This window comes from Toxorhynchites rutilus, chromosome 2 (assembly GCF_029784135.1).
Source record: "Toxorhynchites rutilus septentrionalis strain SRP chromosome 2, ASM2978413v1, whole genome shotgun sequence".
Classification (NCBI taxonomy): Eukaryota; Metazoa; Arthropoda; class Insecta; order Diptera; family Culicidae; genus Toxorhynchites; species Toxorhynchites rutilus.
Window position 1 is genome coordinate 49,866,558 of NC_073745.1, and position 16,183 is coordinate 49,882,740.

Consider the following 16,183-nt stretch of genomic DNA (forward strand, 5'->3'; position numbering starts at 1 on the left):
TAGAATACGCGTGATCACAGTGCAAGTCGGAGGAAATTTCTTTGACGAAAAATTCCCCCGACCAGAACGGGAATCGAACCCGAACACCCGGCATGTTAGTTATGACGCTAACCACTCGGCCAAGGGAGCACAAAAAAAAGTCTATATAACCTTGCATAAAATTCGCCATTTTACAATGTGGTATGTAGTTTGAAGAATGGCTTGGTATAAGTGTTGTAACATAATTTGTTTTCAACTAGATACACGATGAGTAGCATGTGTTGCGCTAGAATGCTGCAAATCCTTCTTGTATCGGCCTTTCTATTATCAATTATATAATCCAACTTAATATGATATCGATTCCATCACCATTATCCACAATATTCATAACCTGTATCCATTATCAAGCTCAAAATTTTCGAATATTATCAATGATTTTGGTCCAATCGCGTTTTAAAATTATCCTAAATATACAAAGCCCTAACTTTCTTACCATATACTGAAGACATTTAATGGTTGAAATGAATCTAATTAGAAATAAAATGAATAATCACGACCGAATGTTGCTTTTCAGTACGTAGGATAAACAAACATCATCACTTTAGTGGTTCTGATCTCTAATGTAGGTGTCGCATGAGCTGATTCAGCTTTGCGTAAATTCGCCAATTGGATTGCATCACGGGAACACCAAGTCGAATGCGTAAATGCGAATATTCCTCCGCTTGGACGCATTCACACGCAAACAATTTTTCATGACTGTTCCATGCGAAAGCAGAACAGAAATTGATACGAGTAAAAGTACTCACGCCTTGCATGTGTCCGCTATGGTTTCCCAAACACTAATGCAAGCGAGCAAAAGAAGTCACAGCTTGCATGTATTCGCTATGACGGTTTCTCCAGTTGCCTAGATTTTGCGTCCGTGTTCGGGAACACATTGCGATCACCAATCAACATCAATGAGCAATGATGATTTCAATAGCTTGCTTTCAAAACAATTTTTAAGCTATTGAAACGATTTTTTGGACTAATAAGTGACAATCATATAACTCGTTGACATTTTATCTTTCGGATGAAGTGATTATAATACCGCTCCATTCAGCCGGTAAAGAGGTATTAAAGTACAAAACCTTGCACTCCAGCGTCACTCTCCCGTTTTCGAAACTTTGAACTTACACCCCGGTACAGAAATGAAAGACGTAGTTCTACGTCAAAACATCTGACATCCCAGAATTTTATTTATTTTGCTCAGAGAGGTCAGATTTTTTTTTGCTCCAGTCAGTGCCGTATCTATATATTTGATTTTATTTGGCCTATTCTTATCATAAGCATTTCTACCAAATTTGCAGCAATTAGATTGGGATTTAGTTTGCTCAACAAGCAGAGTGAAAAAAGATTTAGTTTGCTCAACTGCGCTCTCAGTATTCAACTGTTGCTCTGGATCTGGCTCCGGCGTTTACCGCGGCTTCCGGGATGGATATATAGTTCGGTTATTATTACTCGCGGCTAGATAGATGAAACACATGATCCATGTAATTGATATATTGTAGAATAACTAAATTAATTTCATGTAGTGGAAATATTTTCGGAGTGCTTAATCGTCCGATCGAGGAATAACAGATTCACTACCACCTTCACAAGAAATTCTTGCAACTCGTCACACGCTGTGTGAACATTGATGATAAATTGAATTTAATGATACATTCAATAGGATTTTTCACGACCAAAAATGACACTTTTTTTCTTTCATTTTTTATTTGTTTTTATGCGCCGTCAACACCTCAAGACACATATCGACGATTGTAACCTAGAAATCCCAGTTCATGTGACAATCGTCACATCGTAGATTTGAGAGCGGGAATACGGTAAGAGTTCATTCAAGTGAGATTTCTCACGGCACACGCCTGGTGGAATCGCGTGACATACGTGACAATTGTCATCTCACCTCACACGCCGCGCAGAATCAGGCCGAGTGTTCGTGTTTCGTTTTCGAAAATGTTGGGCCCTGCTTTACGGGAGTAATCCATTCAAGTCCTAAACCAGCATTCCAATAGCACTTTCTACATGTTCAACGCACAAACCCAAATATAGTATTCTATAATACAAATATAGTTATTATTACTAAGCGAAAGTTGTTACTGCGTTTTTTATACCAGTACAACAATTTCCAAGCCGCTCGCAAATCTCACAAACTACGTCAACCACTGAAACGACACTGCCTAACAAATCATCGCTCTCTCTCGCCGCTCGAGTACGGTATCCGCCCATTCATTGAAACCACTTATCAGTGACGATTAATAACAGATCCGAAATTGATTTAAATTACAAATAGTATGAACGTGACTTACTTTAAATAGCTCCATATTTCAACGCTACATTGTGGTTACAGCTCCTACTCTGTCTCACATTCCCAACTTCAGAGACAACCCATGCCAAAAAGAGGACCAACGTGACAAATATAAATTGGTGACTACTATTCATGAATTGCGACCTGCTATTGTGTCTCGTTCGACATCCGCTGGTGTGTAATAGAGGCTAGATAGGAGGGACGCATCGATGGTGTCATTGTTTCTGTTTTCTAATGATCTCATTAGTTTTGATTGTAAAAGTATGCTGGGAGAGTGAACCATCCCCGCTAGCGGAGCGATCCAAAGAGGGTGGTAGTTAAATGTGCATGTCGCCCCGAACACCACTTTGGCCGGATGTTTGTGGCCGGGAAGTCGACCAAGGTCAAGCAGCGTCGGTGGAGGTACTGTGGAGGTTGATGAACACACATCTATCGAGGCTGGGTTAATCGAATTGTAACAGTACCAACGACTACACCATCGGCAATTGAATCACACCCAGTCTTCCGAACGGAGCTGGATTTATGCCACGTGTCAACATGTACTACCTACTGCTGGTCAGCTGAAACACAAATTACCAGTGATAATCAGGTTACAGCTCCCAGAACCAGAGGGTGGATTTCCAGGTTTCCCCATGTCCGGTCACTGTATGCAGTACCATCCACTACTGCTAGGCGGTGATTTCATTTCACACTCTGATTTGCTCTGTCCGCGCTCGGAATCGATGTTTAATGGAACGGAATGCTTCCGAGGACGCAGTGAAACAGACATGGATAATCTTTCTCCATAATAGAGCGGGAAAAATGGAGGAAAAATGTGATGAAAATAGTAATTCATGATTATGTGGATAACCAACTTGACATCCGTTAGGCCAAAGTGGCTGTAATAAAACATATGAAACTAGACATCATTTGATGTTCTTTCACACTGATGATCGTCAATATAAGTTTCATTTGTCACTTCGTCGAATTCTGTAGTAGATTTTAGATACAATGGAGTAAGAAATTAAGCTCAGAAAAATTCTTATTTTTATCGTAGGACTACGTCTAACCGGAAGATATAAGGCAGTGGTGGCCAAACTTCTGAGCACTACGGGCTACTAACTGTTCAAATGTTAGGCTGCGTAAACACTAGGGTGCCAATAAATGTATGGAAAAAAATCGACCTTTGAATTTCAATTAGTTACCCTATACAAAATGTTTACCACCGCGGAAAAACACCCTATGCCAAATATCAGCTCAATCGGACTTAAGGGAGAGTGGCGCAAAGCGGTCAAAGTTTGAGTTTTTTGGAAATCGGAAAATCACCACAGGGGCAAGTAAAGGAAATCGGGGTTTTCGAAAAAAAAAGTTTGATGCCAAATGTCTTAAAATTGCATAAAACGTCGAGATCTAGTGTCATCTCGAAAAAAAATTCAAAAATCGACACTCTGGGACTTTTCGTTTCGTTTCGTTTATTTTTCGGAGTACGAGACGAAACGTATGGTTTTAAGTGCCAATAAAAAACATTATCTCGATTTTTAATTCGGAACTTATTGCGAAATGTTGATTTGCACGATAATATACTCTATGCAAAATATTAGCTCATTCGAACATCATTTATTAGTGTTGCAGACCTTAAAATTTGAGTTTTTTGAAAACCGAAAAATCACCGGAAATCGGGGTTTTCAAAAAAAATTTTTTTATGCCAAATGTCTTAAAATTGCATGTCACATCGAGATTTACAGTTATCTAAAAAAAAAATTGCCCCTAACTTTCTGCGGCGAGGGGGGGGGGTCTGCCATACAAATGAAACACAAATTTTTGCATTATTCGATCGAAATTAATCAATCAAATGAGACCAAATTTGGCAGGTGGAAGCTTTGGGATGCAATAAATATTTCTATGGTGGTTAGACACTCCTCTCCCTTCTCTAAGGGGGGGCTGCCATACAAATGAAACACAAATTTCTGCATAACTCGAGGACTAATCGAGCAAATGGAGCCAAACTTGGCATGTGAAGGTTTTAGGGGGTAAGAAACTTTTCTATGATGGGTAGACACTCCTCCCCCTCTCTAAAGAAGGACTGCCATACAATTGAAATACACATTTCTGCATAACCCGAGAACTAATCAAGCAAACGAAACTAAATTTGGCATGTGAAGGTTCAAGGGCAATAAATGTTTCTATGGTGTTTAGACACTCCGCCTTCTCTAAGGGGTGGGGAGGGGGGTGGAGTCTGCCACACAAATGAAACACAAATTTCTCCACAACTCGTGAACTAATCAAGCAAACGAAACCAAATTTGGCATGTAGAGGTTTTAGGATGCAATAAATATTTCTATGATCGTTAGACACTTCTTCCCCATCTTTAAAGGGTGGGGGGCATAAATTTCTGCATAACTCAAGAACTAATCAAGCAAATCGAGCCAAATTTGGAATGTGGAAGTTTCTATCGTGTATCAACACTCCTCCCCTCTAAGAAGGTGGGGGGGGCTACCATACAGATGAAGTATAAGTTTCTGCATAACTCAAAAATTAATCAAGCAAATGGAACCAATTTCGGTATATGGAGGTTATAGGGTCAATACCCGTTTCTATGGTGGTTTGACATTCCTCCCTAAGCCCCCCCCTGCATTATTCGAGAATCAATCACGCAAACGTAATAAAATTTGGGATGTGAAGGTTTTTGGGTACGAGAAATGTTTCTATGATGGTATGACACCCCTCCGTCGTCTGGAATGTTAGTTGTTGTTAGTCCATTTGATGTTTGCGCTAACGAAATTGATCTTTGTTCGAAAGTGGAAATTGATTTTAATGTGATAAAACTCATTCTTATAGCTTCTTCTATCTATATAAATAAAATTGGATCGCCGAATGTGTTGATAAGATCACAACTCGAGGAAGGAATTGTCCGATTTGGGGCTGTCTTTATTCTATCATATTTTCTGTATCAAACATTTATTCCATGTAACGAAACATGTTTTGTGTCTGAAAATAATCCCCTAATCATAATATTATAACGACGGGTTTTGGTAGAAGTACTAAGAATTTTATAGTAAAAGATAATTTTAAAGGGTAGATTAGAAGATCAATCAATGAACAGTTCTGCGATTGTACCCATGAACGTGCGCTTAGTAAGAAAACGTGAATGTGATAACGAAAAATAAATTTTGGGAGGGACGAAGTTTGCTGGGTCAGCTAGTTCTAATATAAATCTCCGTGGAGTTCGCCGATCACATTTTAATATCAAGCGCATGACCTTGTTTTGTAGCATTCGCATTCGTTGTATTTGTCTCTTGCTTGCAAGGAACAAAACGGATTCACAATAATTAAAATGCGGAGCAATGAATGCTTTGTAGATCGTCATTTTATTATTTCTGTTGACTGCCTGAGAATATCTTTAAAGGGATAACACGGTGCCCCGGAAACAGCGCTGAACATATTGGAGAGGGGAGTATATTTGTTTTTGACAATATATTTAGCATTCGGCGACGGCAGTATGAAATAATTTTATCTGCCGAAGTTCAGTACCAATAACGCTCTGTAATCGCAGCCCGCATCTCGTCTCTATCTGGTGGCGACCATCATCGCAATTACGCCGGAAAATGCCAACATAAACCAACACAAAAAGTGCCGTACGTCCAGATTTTTTTTCCCGATGCTCATCACAATTTGGGTGTTAATATTCCAGGCACAGTGCAGTAAGAGTATCGGAATATCTAAACAAAACGGACGGCGGCCACCCATCGAGACCACGGCTATGGGTAAATCGCAACAATCCCGGGAAAAATCTCGCATCAATTGCTGCTCACAACTTCCACCGGGGTGGTGCGCATGGACACACCGGATTTTAGTATCGCACACAGTATGATGCTGTGTTTACCGGGAGAGATAAGCTATCTAATCAGCAAAAAAGTCAGGTTCCGGTGGGTGAGGCACACCCACCACGTTGAATGAATCCAACTGTATATTGTGAACAGCTGATTAATTGATCTAATATAATATTGTGATTAATGATAATAAGTTGACGATGAAGTTACATTGTAAGATGCGATTCTGAACAATTCTGTTCTTCTTCCACTCAGACTGATTACGTGCAAAGATACCAGTAACCTGTATCCAATGTGGCTCACGCCTCGGTTTCTAAGTTGACGTCATTTTACAATGCCACGTTTCACCGTATTTGAACTGAATACTAATCGAAGCCCATCCTTATTCTTTCTCTCTCCCATTTCTATCTTCATTTCCAGTGAACAATGTAGATAGGCTAAAACCACCCAAACGGGGCTTCTTCGAGACGATCTTCTGCTGCTGGCGGAACGCCCGGACGAAAACCAACCAGAATGGGACCCCCATTGACGGGTCGATCACGCCCCCGGCGATCCAGGGTCAGCCCCGGTACTTGCTGCCACAGATCCGACACTCGGATATGCACAAAAAGTGCATGGTGATAGACTTAGACGAAACACTAGTGCATAGCAGTTTTAAGGTGAGTGTGTGTGTGTGACGAGGGGCGAGGGCTTATTTCTGTCTGTATTATTCGTTTCACTCATGCAGGACAAAGCGCCATCGGCCGCCAATTTCGGTCGATTTGTTTATTTATGCACATTGCGCGCGCGAAGGAATCCTTTCAAGTCCAAGTTTACTGCAGCAAACGTAACGGCGTGAGAAACGATATACTGCTGCTGCTGTTGCTGTTTTTCGCTATATGGTGGTGCGGATTGTGCATGGCGTGAGTCGAACAACTTTCGTTCAATGTCAGTTGACGGCTTGCTGCCAAGGCTTTGTGTTATGCACATAAACAACGGTGTGCATCTCACCTTGGAATTAAGGTTGTCGATCTTATCGCAGATTATACGGTTTGTTTGGATGTGTTTAGTGTTTGTTTTAAGTTTTGTTCCTTTTGAAAGTTGCGTCTCTAGTGGAGATTCTAAAATTTAAACTTCGGAAAGACTATGATTTAGGATTTTTGAAATTCGAGAAAAATGATTTTCAATTTTTAAATATTTTTTTCTATCAATGAAATTCTTCTTTAAAAAAATGTAATTTTTAATGAAAATTTAATACATCTCATTCATTGATCAGAATGTCGTAGACATTATAGTTTTTGAGTTATAAATTTTTGTAACAAAAAAGAAAGAAAACTTGATCCTTTTCAAAAGGTAGTCTAATTCTTTTTCGGAGATTTCAAAGAAGGAAAGTTGCTTAAATGACCAATTACAATTCAATTCAAAAGCAATTGGTCTCAATAATCTAGGTTCTATGTCAAGCTTCCGTCCATGCCTCTAGGCATAACCCCATCTACTTTTCACCTTGAGTTTTCCACTGCGCTTCAAGCCGGATGTGAAGAGGGTATTCACCGCTGGAAAACACTCTCTTCACATTCGTCTTGAAATGCGCTATTCTCGAATTTTCTCGAATGCACGAGATCACGAAAATTGAATTATCAATCGAATTACCCAAAAACACTCCTAAATTCTGAGATTCTGAGAAGAACTGATAGGGGTTCTTCAACCTTCCATCAAGCCTCCACCATGGATTTGTGAATTTAATGAAGGTCAAAAATAAACTGTGGAGTGAGATCTTTCGTTCACAACACACTATCGATCCTTCGACGCTCTCAGATTTCACATTGGACAAAACTTCTGTATGTGATTTACATTTTGATAAATGCGTAGAAATATTCCCAAATGAATGATGCAAACATCTCTGCGATCTATCAGGAAATTGTCCAGTTATAAGCCTTCGGAATCTTTCAAAATTTCGTTACATTTAGAATTTCCCTTTTACCGCGAATCAGTTATTTATTTAAAAGAATTGAAACCAATCTATTCTTAGCATTGAAAAATTGATTTAACACCTTAAATTTCTCCAAACAAATTAACCTTTAAGTAAGATCTTTGCGAATTAGCGTATTTTTTTAGCGGTGTATGACGTCAACACCAAACCACTGCTTGGGCAATGTTGATTTTCGTTTTTTATTGATGTTTGAAAAAGTTTTTATAAAAATGGCAAGTAAGAGGAAAGAAATTGATATTGTTACACTATAATGATAATAGGTAGGACTTGTCGAGGAAAGACATTGCTGGAAATAGAAGCTGCTATCGGAATAACCCCCTCTACATTAAAGAAAATTATAAACTAGTAGAAATACGAAGGAACCATGGAAAATCTCCCGGGTAGAAGACGGATCGGTCCTCCAAGTTCAGCATTTGGTTCCCACAGTAAAACACGGCGGCGGTAGTTAGTTGATGTATGGTACATTGGTGGCTTCTGGAACTGGAACCATGCAGTTTATCAATTCGATGATGGACAAGATGGCTTAATTGATCTTCCTGAAACGTAACCTGCAGTCTCCCGTTCAGAAATCGGGTCTTCCTCGTGATTACTACTTTCAACACAATAATGACCCGAACCAAATTGACCTCATCGTGCGGGGATATCTGCTCTATAATGTCCCAATCAACTCAAAACACCTTCACAATCACCGGACTGAGCATCTATGGAAAAATCAGAAAAGCCATCAGAAAAATAAAAATCCAGGGAACAAAGCGGAACTCAAAACGACGATCACAGAGATTTGGGAGGCACATCCGTCTACAGTGACTAGAAATCTCGCCTCGTCGCTTGCAGGAAGTGCGGGACGCCAAAGGGGGGCCATACCGAAAACTAGGGACTTGATTTTTGTTATCTGTTAACATTTCTGAATTCAATTTTTTTTAAACATGAACTGTACAGAGTAATGTTACTAGTGATATATTGGGTAGAGCGCGTAGTGATATCAGATAAGATTTCACGCTTTCAGTGGGACCTGTCTGTTTCGATCGATTCTCTTTAGACAACAACTGCGTTGTAGACTGATTTTGCGTTATTTTAATCAGATAGTTCGATGAATAAGGTTGTCTTATTGAATCCAGATCGTCGAACACATCAGTAAATGCTTTTAGAGCTGAGTTGTTAACGATAGAGAATGTTGATGAAGAGTGTCGATCGAGACGGATGGTACCTATTGAGGTGTTAGTCGTGATTTCTTTTCTCATACTCACATTATTGCAATTATTTCCTGGTTTTTTTGTTTATATTTTTAATTTGTTCAATTATTGATTCTTTTATTGTTTAACTTATAAATTCCCATTTCTTCAATTTCTTCCTGCCGTCTGGATTGGAATTCGATAACGATGATTAATGGAATTTATCGCCGGTCCGATTGGTTTTAGCGGAATTCATTCAGTTACCTTTTCAGGTTTCTCAAAGTCCTATAAAGTTATAAAAAGCTCACCCGTGATGAATAATTTAATATATCGCCCTGTCGATTGTTTTTAAAAGAATTCTTTCGGTTACCTTCTCAGGTTTTCAAAAATTAGTCTCAACCGTTGCGATTTGAATTTTTAAACAGTATGCGCGAAGAATAACGAAATAAATCGTCAGTCCGATTGACTTTAGAGGAGTTATCGGTTACATTCTCAGATTTCTCAAAAAATAACTCTCCGTTGTTGCGATTGGAATTGAGATGGCGCACCCGTGATTAATAATTGAATATATTTAGTGATCGATTGGTTTTAGATGAGTTATCTTGGTTAGCTTCTCAGTTTTCCCACAGTTTCCAATAGAGATTCCGTTGTGGACTTGCGCCCAAAGGAAAGTTTCATCGTTATCGATTTAACACACACAATGATGTAATGTTGTTCGGTTGAGGCACCGCATCGATTTTCATGCCGTCTGGTGAACAGTGTTCTTCGGCTGAAAACTGAAGATGAAAATTTAATTTCACTTCAGTGAATATCGCCTCCGCCGCCTCCATACAACCGATTCGGTTTATGTTTTTTGTTGCCGTTCTGCATAATGTGATGTATAATATAATTTGTGAAGTATTTCTCCTGGAATGATATTTTTGGGACCCAGTGTTGCCACACGTACAGATTTATCTGGAAAGGTACAGGTTTTTTGGTTATTTTCGGTACAGATTCTGTACGGTACAGATTATAGATTGTCATAAAAAATACAGATTGGCACAGATTTTTCCGCGTGTGAAATTTCTCTCGTTTTTTTTTTGGTCAGTATTACTACTTGAAATCACTCATTACATTCACCTGAGAATAAATTTCATTACGAAAAAATAAGTTCATAATAAAAATTGCGCCCCGTTGGCATTAATACGTAACTATTTGTAGTAAGTAAATGTAGACATGAAGTAAGTGAATATAATATTTTGTAGTAAATAAATGAGTATTTTTTCATGCCACATGATTTTTCTCTACAATGAATATTTTCTATGGTACAATTTTTTTGAAGAAAAAGTACAGATGTGAAAGATTTTTCACCCTTCTGGTACAGATAAAAATGTGACAACACTGTTGGGACCGTTGGAGATGATATTTTATTAGGATACTGAAAAATTATATCGATATTCAATAAGTTTAGTGTTTCAGTTTCGCTCTAGACAGCGAGCAAGCAACAGTACGTGGCCATGCTGAGATGCTGAGAGTTAATTTGAAATTTTGGTTGCTTTGTGAATGGTTTGCCGCTCAGTGCCAGCATTTAGTTTGTTTACATTACATATGCTCTGTATAGAAATATAACCATTCCATGCCAAACCAATATACCTTTCTGAATCATTTTTCGGTCACTTTGTTCTAATATCTTGAAATGCTTAATGCACTGATGATATAACTATCAAATTAATACCACAATTCCTTCTTTAGAGTAATCCCTTGGTTTCACTACCATTTCACATGAGAACTACAATTGAATTATAACATAATCGGCAGAAATCTTACAACACTACTCATTATCGTTTGTGTTTGACGTTTCCTTAGCGTGAGTACGTAGAATTTACCCGTTCATAAATATTTATATTTCTACCGTGTTTCATAAGTTTTCATCATCGTTAACAGTTTACTGTGATTGCTTGGTAAGTGTTTCGCATTTGACTGTAAAATATAATCAATTGTAATGTAATTTTCGTTCAAAAAATTACAAAATAAAGTATCCGAAATTTGAATTCAATTTGTCCGAAATTTGATTTAGTGTCCAAAGTTTGATTCTTATTAGCTTCATTTGAAAAGCATTTTATTCGATGATTTTTTTTATGTTTTCAATCAAATAGGTACCAAAGTAGAAAGCTTAAAAGCATATTGAACTAATTTATTCAAAATATCAACCAAATAATACCTGTGCATAAAGTTTAGATCTGTTTTCTGCATCATATGCCTTAAGCGTCCGAAATATGATTCAGAACGGTAGTAGTTCTCAGATTTTTGTAAAAATTTCAAGTTTTGTTCGTTAACGCAAAATAGTACATCCATATTTTATGTTTCATAATAATGCCCATTTCCATTTTAGGGTGGCCCGAAAAAAAAAAATTTCTGTTTTTCCAAAAAAATTACTTTTTCTAAAAAATCATAACTTTTGAACTATTGGACCGATTCTTTTTTGAAAAAATATAACATTTGCAAATAAATTAGATTTTGTTTTAGTAATTAGGTCCAAAGTTAGGATCTGGCAACACCAACGCAAATAACAACGTAAAAAGTTCTTTTCGAAAACATCAAAATTTTTACGAAGAGTTTATCCTCCTATTCATCCTATTCATTTTACGAGTATTCACCCACAAGACACATTATCTTTTGAAAAATTTGAACGAATGAAAATAAAACAATATATTAAAATTCATGCAGTTCTTGTTGTAGTAGTGTTGTAGTTTCTCCGATTATGTCCTTGACATTACCCACCCGTCTTTTGGATGCGCTCGTATCAATTGATTGATTACCAGCAGGGTTGCCAATAATATTTTTGAAAAAACTGGAAGATTGCTCTTAAAAAAACTGGAAGAAAACTGGATCCTGTAAAACCTTTTTATTTTAAGAAGGCCGGTTATGATTTATCTAAATTGATGTAGGTTTTGTATGTAGTTCATAAAATTGTAACTGTAATTACTGTGAAATAATATTTGAGGGATGGTTTTATTTGGGTTCACATGCATTTTATGCAAAATATGCATTAGCTATTTAGGGGAGTTTGTTTGCATTGATTAAATCAATTATATTTAGAACTAAAATTCCTTTGAGTGACTAAGAGAAACTAATATCCTTTTGTTGTAAACGGAAGCAAGGTCACTTGGGTTTTATATTCATATCAATTATAGTCAATGGAAACTATTCACTCTATGACCTTCTGAACTTCAGAATATTTTGGAGGATCTATAACATCTGATGCTAAATCTAGGCTGTTAATTAAAATTAACAACTGAGTGGTACCCTGTTTTTAAAGTAGTTTGATAAGTTTCCACCATTCGGGAAAGCTCTTCGTTTTGGAATTTTCGACAAAACACCGACGGATTGAACAAAAAGGAAGGAACCAAATTATAACCTCGCCAGAGATCGATACAAGGTCGAATGATAAATGTCAGGAAATAAAATTACATAAGGAATAGGAAGAGGGAGGGACAGATAATATTTGTCATTGTAAATTTATTTTACATAAAATGGATAAAACTGGGGCACACATATGAAAAACTGGATAAAACTGGACGATATTCCAGAAAACTGGAAGATTTTAGGGTTCAACTGGATGACTGGATCGAGAAAAAAACTGGAAGAATCCAGTTTAAACTGGAACATTGGCAACGCTGATTACCAGTGTCTGGTGGATAATCGGAAAATTACGATGGGTGGACGTACCACTCATCGCGCAATTTTATATATGCTCACCGGTCTCACGGACCAAAAAATCAATAAATCGTAGATTTCTCAGAAAATATCAACACTATGACTTTGCGATTCTCGGTAGCTTTCTCATTCGTACGAAGAGAACGTGCGTCACTTTTTACTATTATCGGTCTGTGAGACAGACGCTTCTTAGGTCAAGTGACTTTTCAAATTATCGTTTAATGAAACGGATAAATCAATTTAAAAATCAATAAATCAATAAGTGGTGTTGAATATTTATTGAGTATATTGCATAACATTATTACAGGACTATTATTATTTTATTTTAGTCCTTCTTGTCACCGAATTGAACGAAGAAATATTAAGAATGGCGTTGAATTCATACGTGCAAAAACAAAATACAAATGTTTGACTTCCGTATACAATGGTAATACAGCGGCAGCGAAAATGGTCATGTCAAATTTCAAAAAACGACCATGTACATTTTGTTTATTGGCCCAAAAAAAAAAATGATCTGTGCAAAATTTTAGCTCAATCGGACATGATTTAGGGGTTCCTCAAAGCTCTCAAAGTTTTGATTTTTTGATCCTCGAAAATCTTCCAAGGGGGGAAAAAATTTAGAAAATCGATTTTTTTTCTTTCGATGCCAAATGACTTCAAAATGCATAAAACTTCGAGATCTGGTGTTATTTCGAAAAAAAATTAGGGCGAAAATCGACTTTTTGGGACTTAGCCTGAGTGAACAAAAAATCAAAATTTTTAATGCTTTGAAGCACCCCTAAATCATGTCCGATTGAGCTGAAATTTTGCACATGTAATTTTTTTGGGCCAATAAACAAAATGTACATGGTCGGTTCTTTAAATTTGACAATTTTTTTTCCATACATCCATTGCCACCTTAATATACACACTTCTGAATGAATTGCATTTGTGAAAGAATTTTAAATTATTATTGCGCTAGATGAACTAATCGGTGGCTGATAGTTATTTTTTACTGTATCTTGAATGTTCCAGGGATAAATTCTTTTTTAATATATGAGCTGAGCAATATCGACTAGAAAACATGAATATTAGAAATATGCAAACTTGATATTCCAGAACCTTAATCATTCAGTAACTATCCAGAAGGTCGTTATACATATAGTAAATGTAAATGTGAAAAATATGTTTGTCTCGAGTATGCAGTTATGGTATATTTTGATTGTTACAACGATGAAACCCCAATCGGTTAATACGTTTTTATGTTATTTCATATCCTCTATACTTTCTTGAATTATATTATGTTACTTATTCTTAGTTAATAACAATCATTTAATCAATTAGTTAATTAAAAGTAGAATTTCGTTATTTGTGTTGGAGTATCAATTATATTCTTTTACGAGTATTGATTTATACGATTTATCATTGCGCGAGCAAGTACAGGAGGGTTAACCCAGGGCTGTGGAGTCGGACGAAATAATTTCCCGACTCCGACTCCGACTTCTCCTGAAATTATTCGGATCGAGGTTTTTCATTAAAGGGTGTGTCACATCAAATTGCATCACGGAAAAAACGCTGTAGAAATTTAATTTTTAGGAATTATATCTTCAGCTTATAATCAGATAATCAGATAAGAGTGTATAGATCACGTTGGCCATGCTTCACTGTCAATTTCTCGTAAATTTGGAAAAATGTCGTCGAACGAAAAAGAGCGTCGTGAATTAATCCTGTGCACTCATTTCGAGAATCCGGAGTTGTCACATCGGGACATCGGTAAGATGCTGGGAATCGTCCAATCCACGGTCAGCAGAGTACTAAAACGATACTTCGAGAACCTAACCATCGACCGGAAGGTGAAGAACGGCAAAAATGGATGCTCCGTCAGTGAAAAAGATCACAAGCGCGTAGTTAAGCAGTTTAGACGTGATCCGAGAAGTTCGGTCCGGGATGTCACCAATAAGCTGAATTTGTCAAGTTCATTCGTCCAGCGGACCAAGCAGCGGGAGGGCCTGCGTACATACAAGGTTCAGAAGGCTCCTAACCGCGACGAAAGGCAAAACATGGTGGGGAAGACGCGAGCCCGGAAGCTGTACACCGAAATGCTGACGAAGCCGCATTGCCTGGTAATGGACGACGAAACCCACGTCAAAGCGGACTTTCGTCAGCTGCCGGGCCTGTTGTTCTTCTCCGCAGAGGACAAATTCAGCGTTCCGGAGGACATTCGCAAGCAGAAACTATCCAAGTTCGCCAAAAAGTACATGGTGTGACAAGCGATCTGCTCTTGCGGAAAGCGGAGCGCCCCCTTCGTGATGACCGGTACGGTAAACGGGCAGGTTTACCTTAAGGAGTGCCTACAGAAGCGCTTACTACCACTATTAAAGCAGCACGAGGGCCCGACCATCTTCTGGCCGGATCTCGCTTCGTGCCACTATTCAAAGGACGTGTTGGAGTGGTACGAAGCCAACGGGGTCACCTTCGTGCCAAAGGAAATGAACCCGCCCAACGCGCCGGAGCTTCGCCCGATAGAGAAATATTGGGCGATTATGAAGCAGGCCCTCCGGAGGAACCCAAAAGTTGTCAAATCGGAGGCGGACTTCAAGAGAAAATGGATTTCTGTTCAAAAAAAACTACAACCTGACGTTGTACAGAACCTTATGGACGGGGTAAAGAGGAAGGTGCGAGCATACGGGCTTGGGCTCGAAGTATGAATAAAAAGATAATGCCAAAAGTTGTTTAATAGTTTTTATTTTACTGTCTAAAATTTTCAAAAGGATCGGTCTACTGGGCGAATTTCTACAGCGTTTTTTCTGTGATGCAATTTGATGTGACACACCCTTTATGACGTTTTATTTACGATCTTCGATGAGAAAAAAAGAAGACAATCCTCAAGGGGTCCATGCATTGCAATGTTATTGTGCATCAGGATATTAGACAGTTCCCATGAATATGGTTTATAAGTTAGACATCATGGAACGTTTGAGTAAAATAATTTGCCAAAAATAAATTATGTGTAGCGCTGATTTTTTCATTATCGCACAATCTCATCATCATGTATAGAAACACAAAAATTCAGATCGCCCAACATCCATCGTATTTACCTAACAGGCAGATCACTGCAGATTATTCAGTTTGATTTAAAAACAGGAAGGAAGGTATTGAATTAGAGAGACTTTAAACTCTAGCTTAAAAACAGCAACGGGGAACGCTTTTTAGTAGTTGAAAGAAAGTGTCATAC

At 37.9% G+C, this 16,183-nt stretch overlaps 1 protein-coding gene across 5 annotated transcripts in view; it reads left to right on the forward strand.

Moving 5' to 3' along the window:
- The window catches only part of LOC129771151 (phosphatase Herzog), a 178,004-nt gene that overhangs the window by 130,919 nt on the left and 30,902 nt on the right, over nt 1–16,183 (forward strand). For all 5 annotated transcript variants that reach the window (XM_055774561.1, XM_055774556.1, XM_055774560.1 and 2 more), the window contains one exon: nt 6,553–6,791. In XM_055774561.1, coding sequence (XP_055630536.1) covers nt 6,553–6,791 — 239 coding nt within the window. The remainder of the gene's footprint in view (nt 1–6,552; nt 6,792–16,183) is intronic.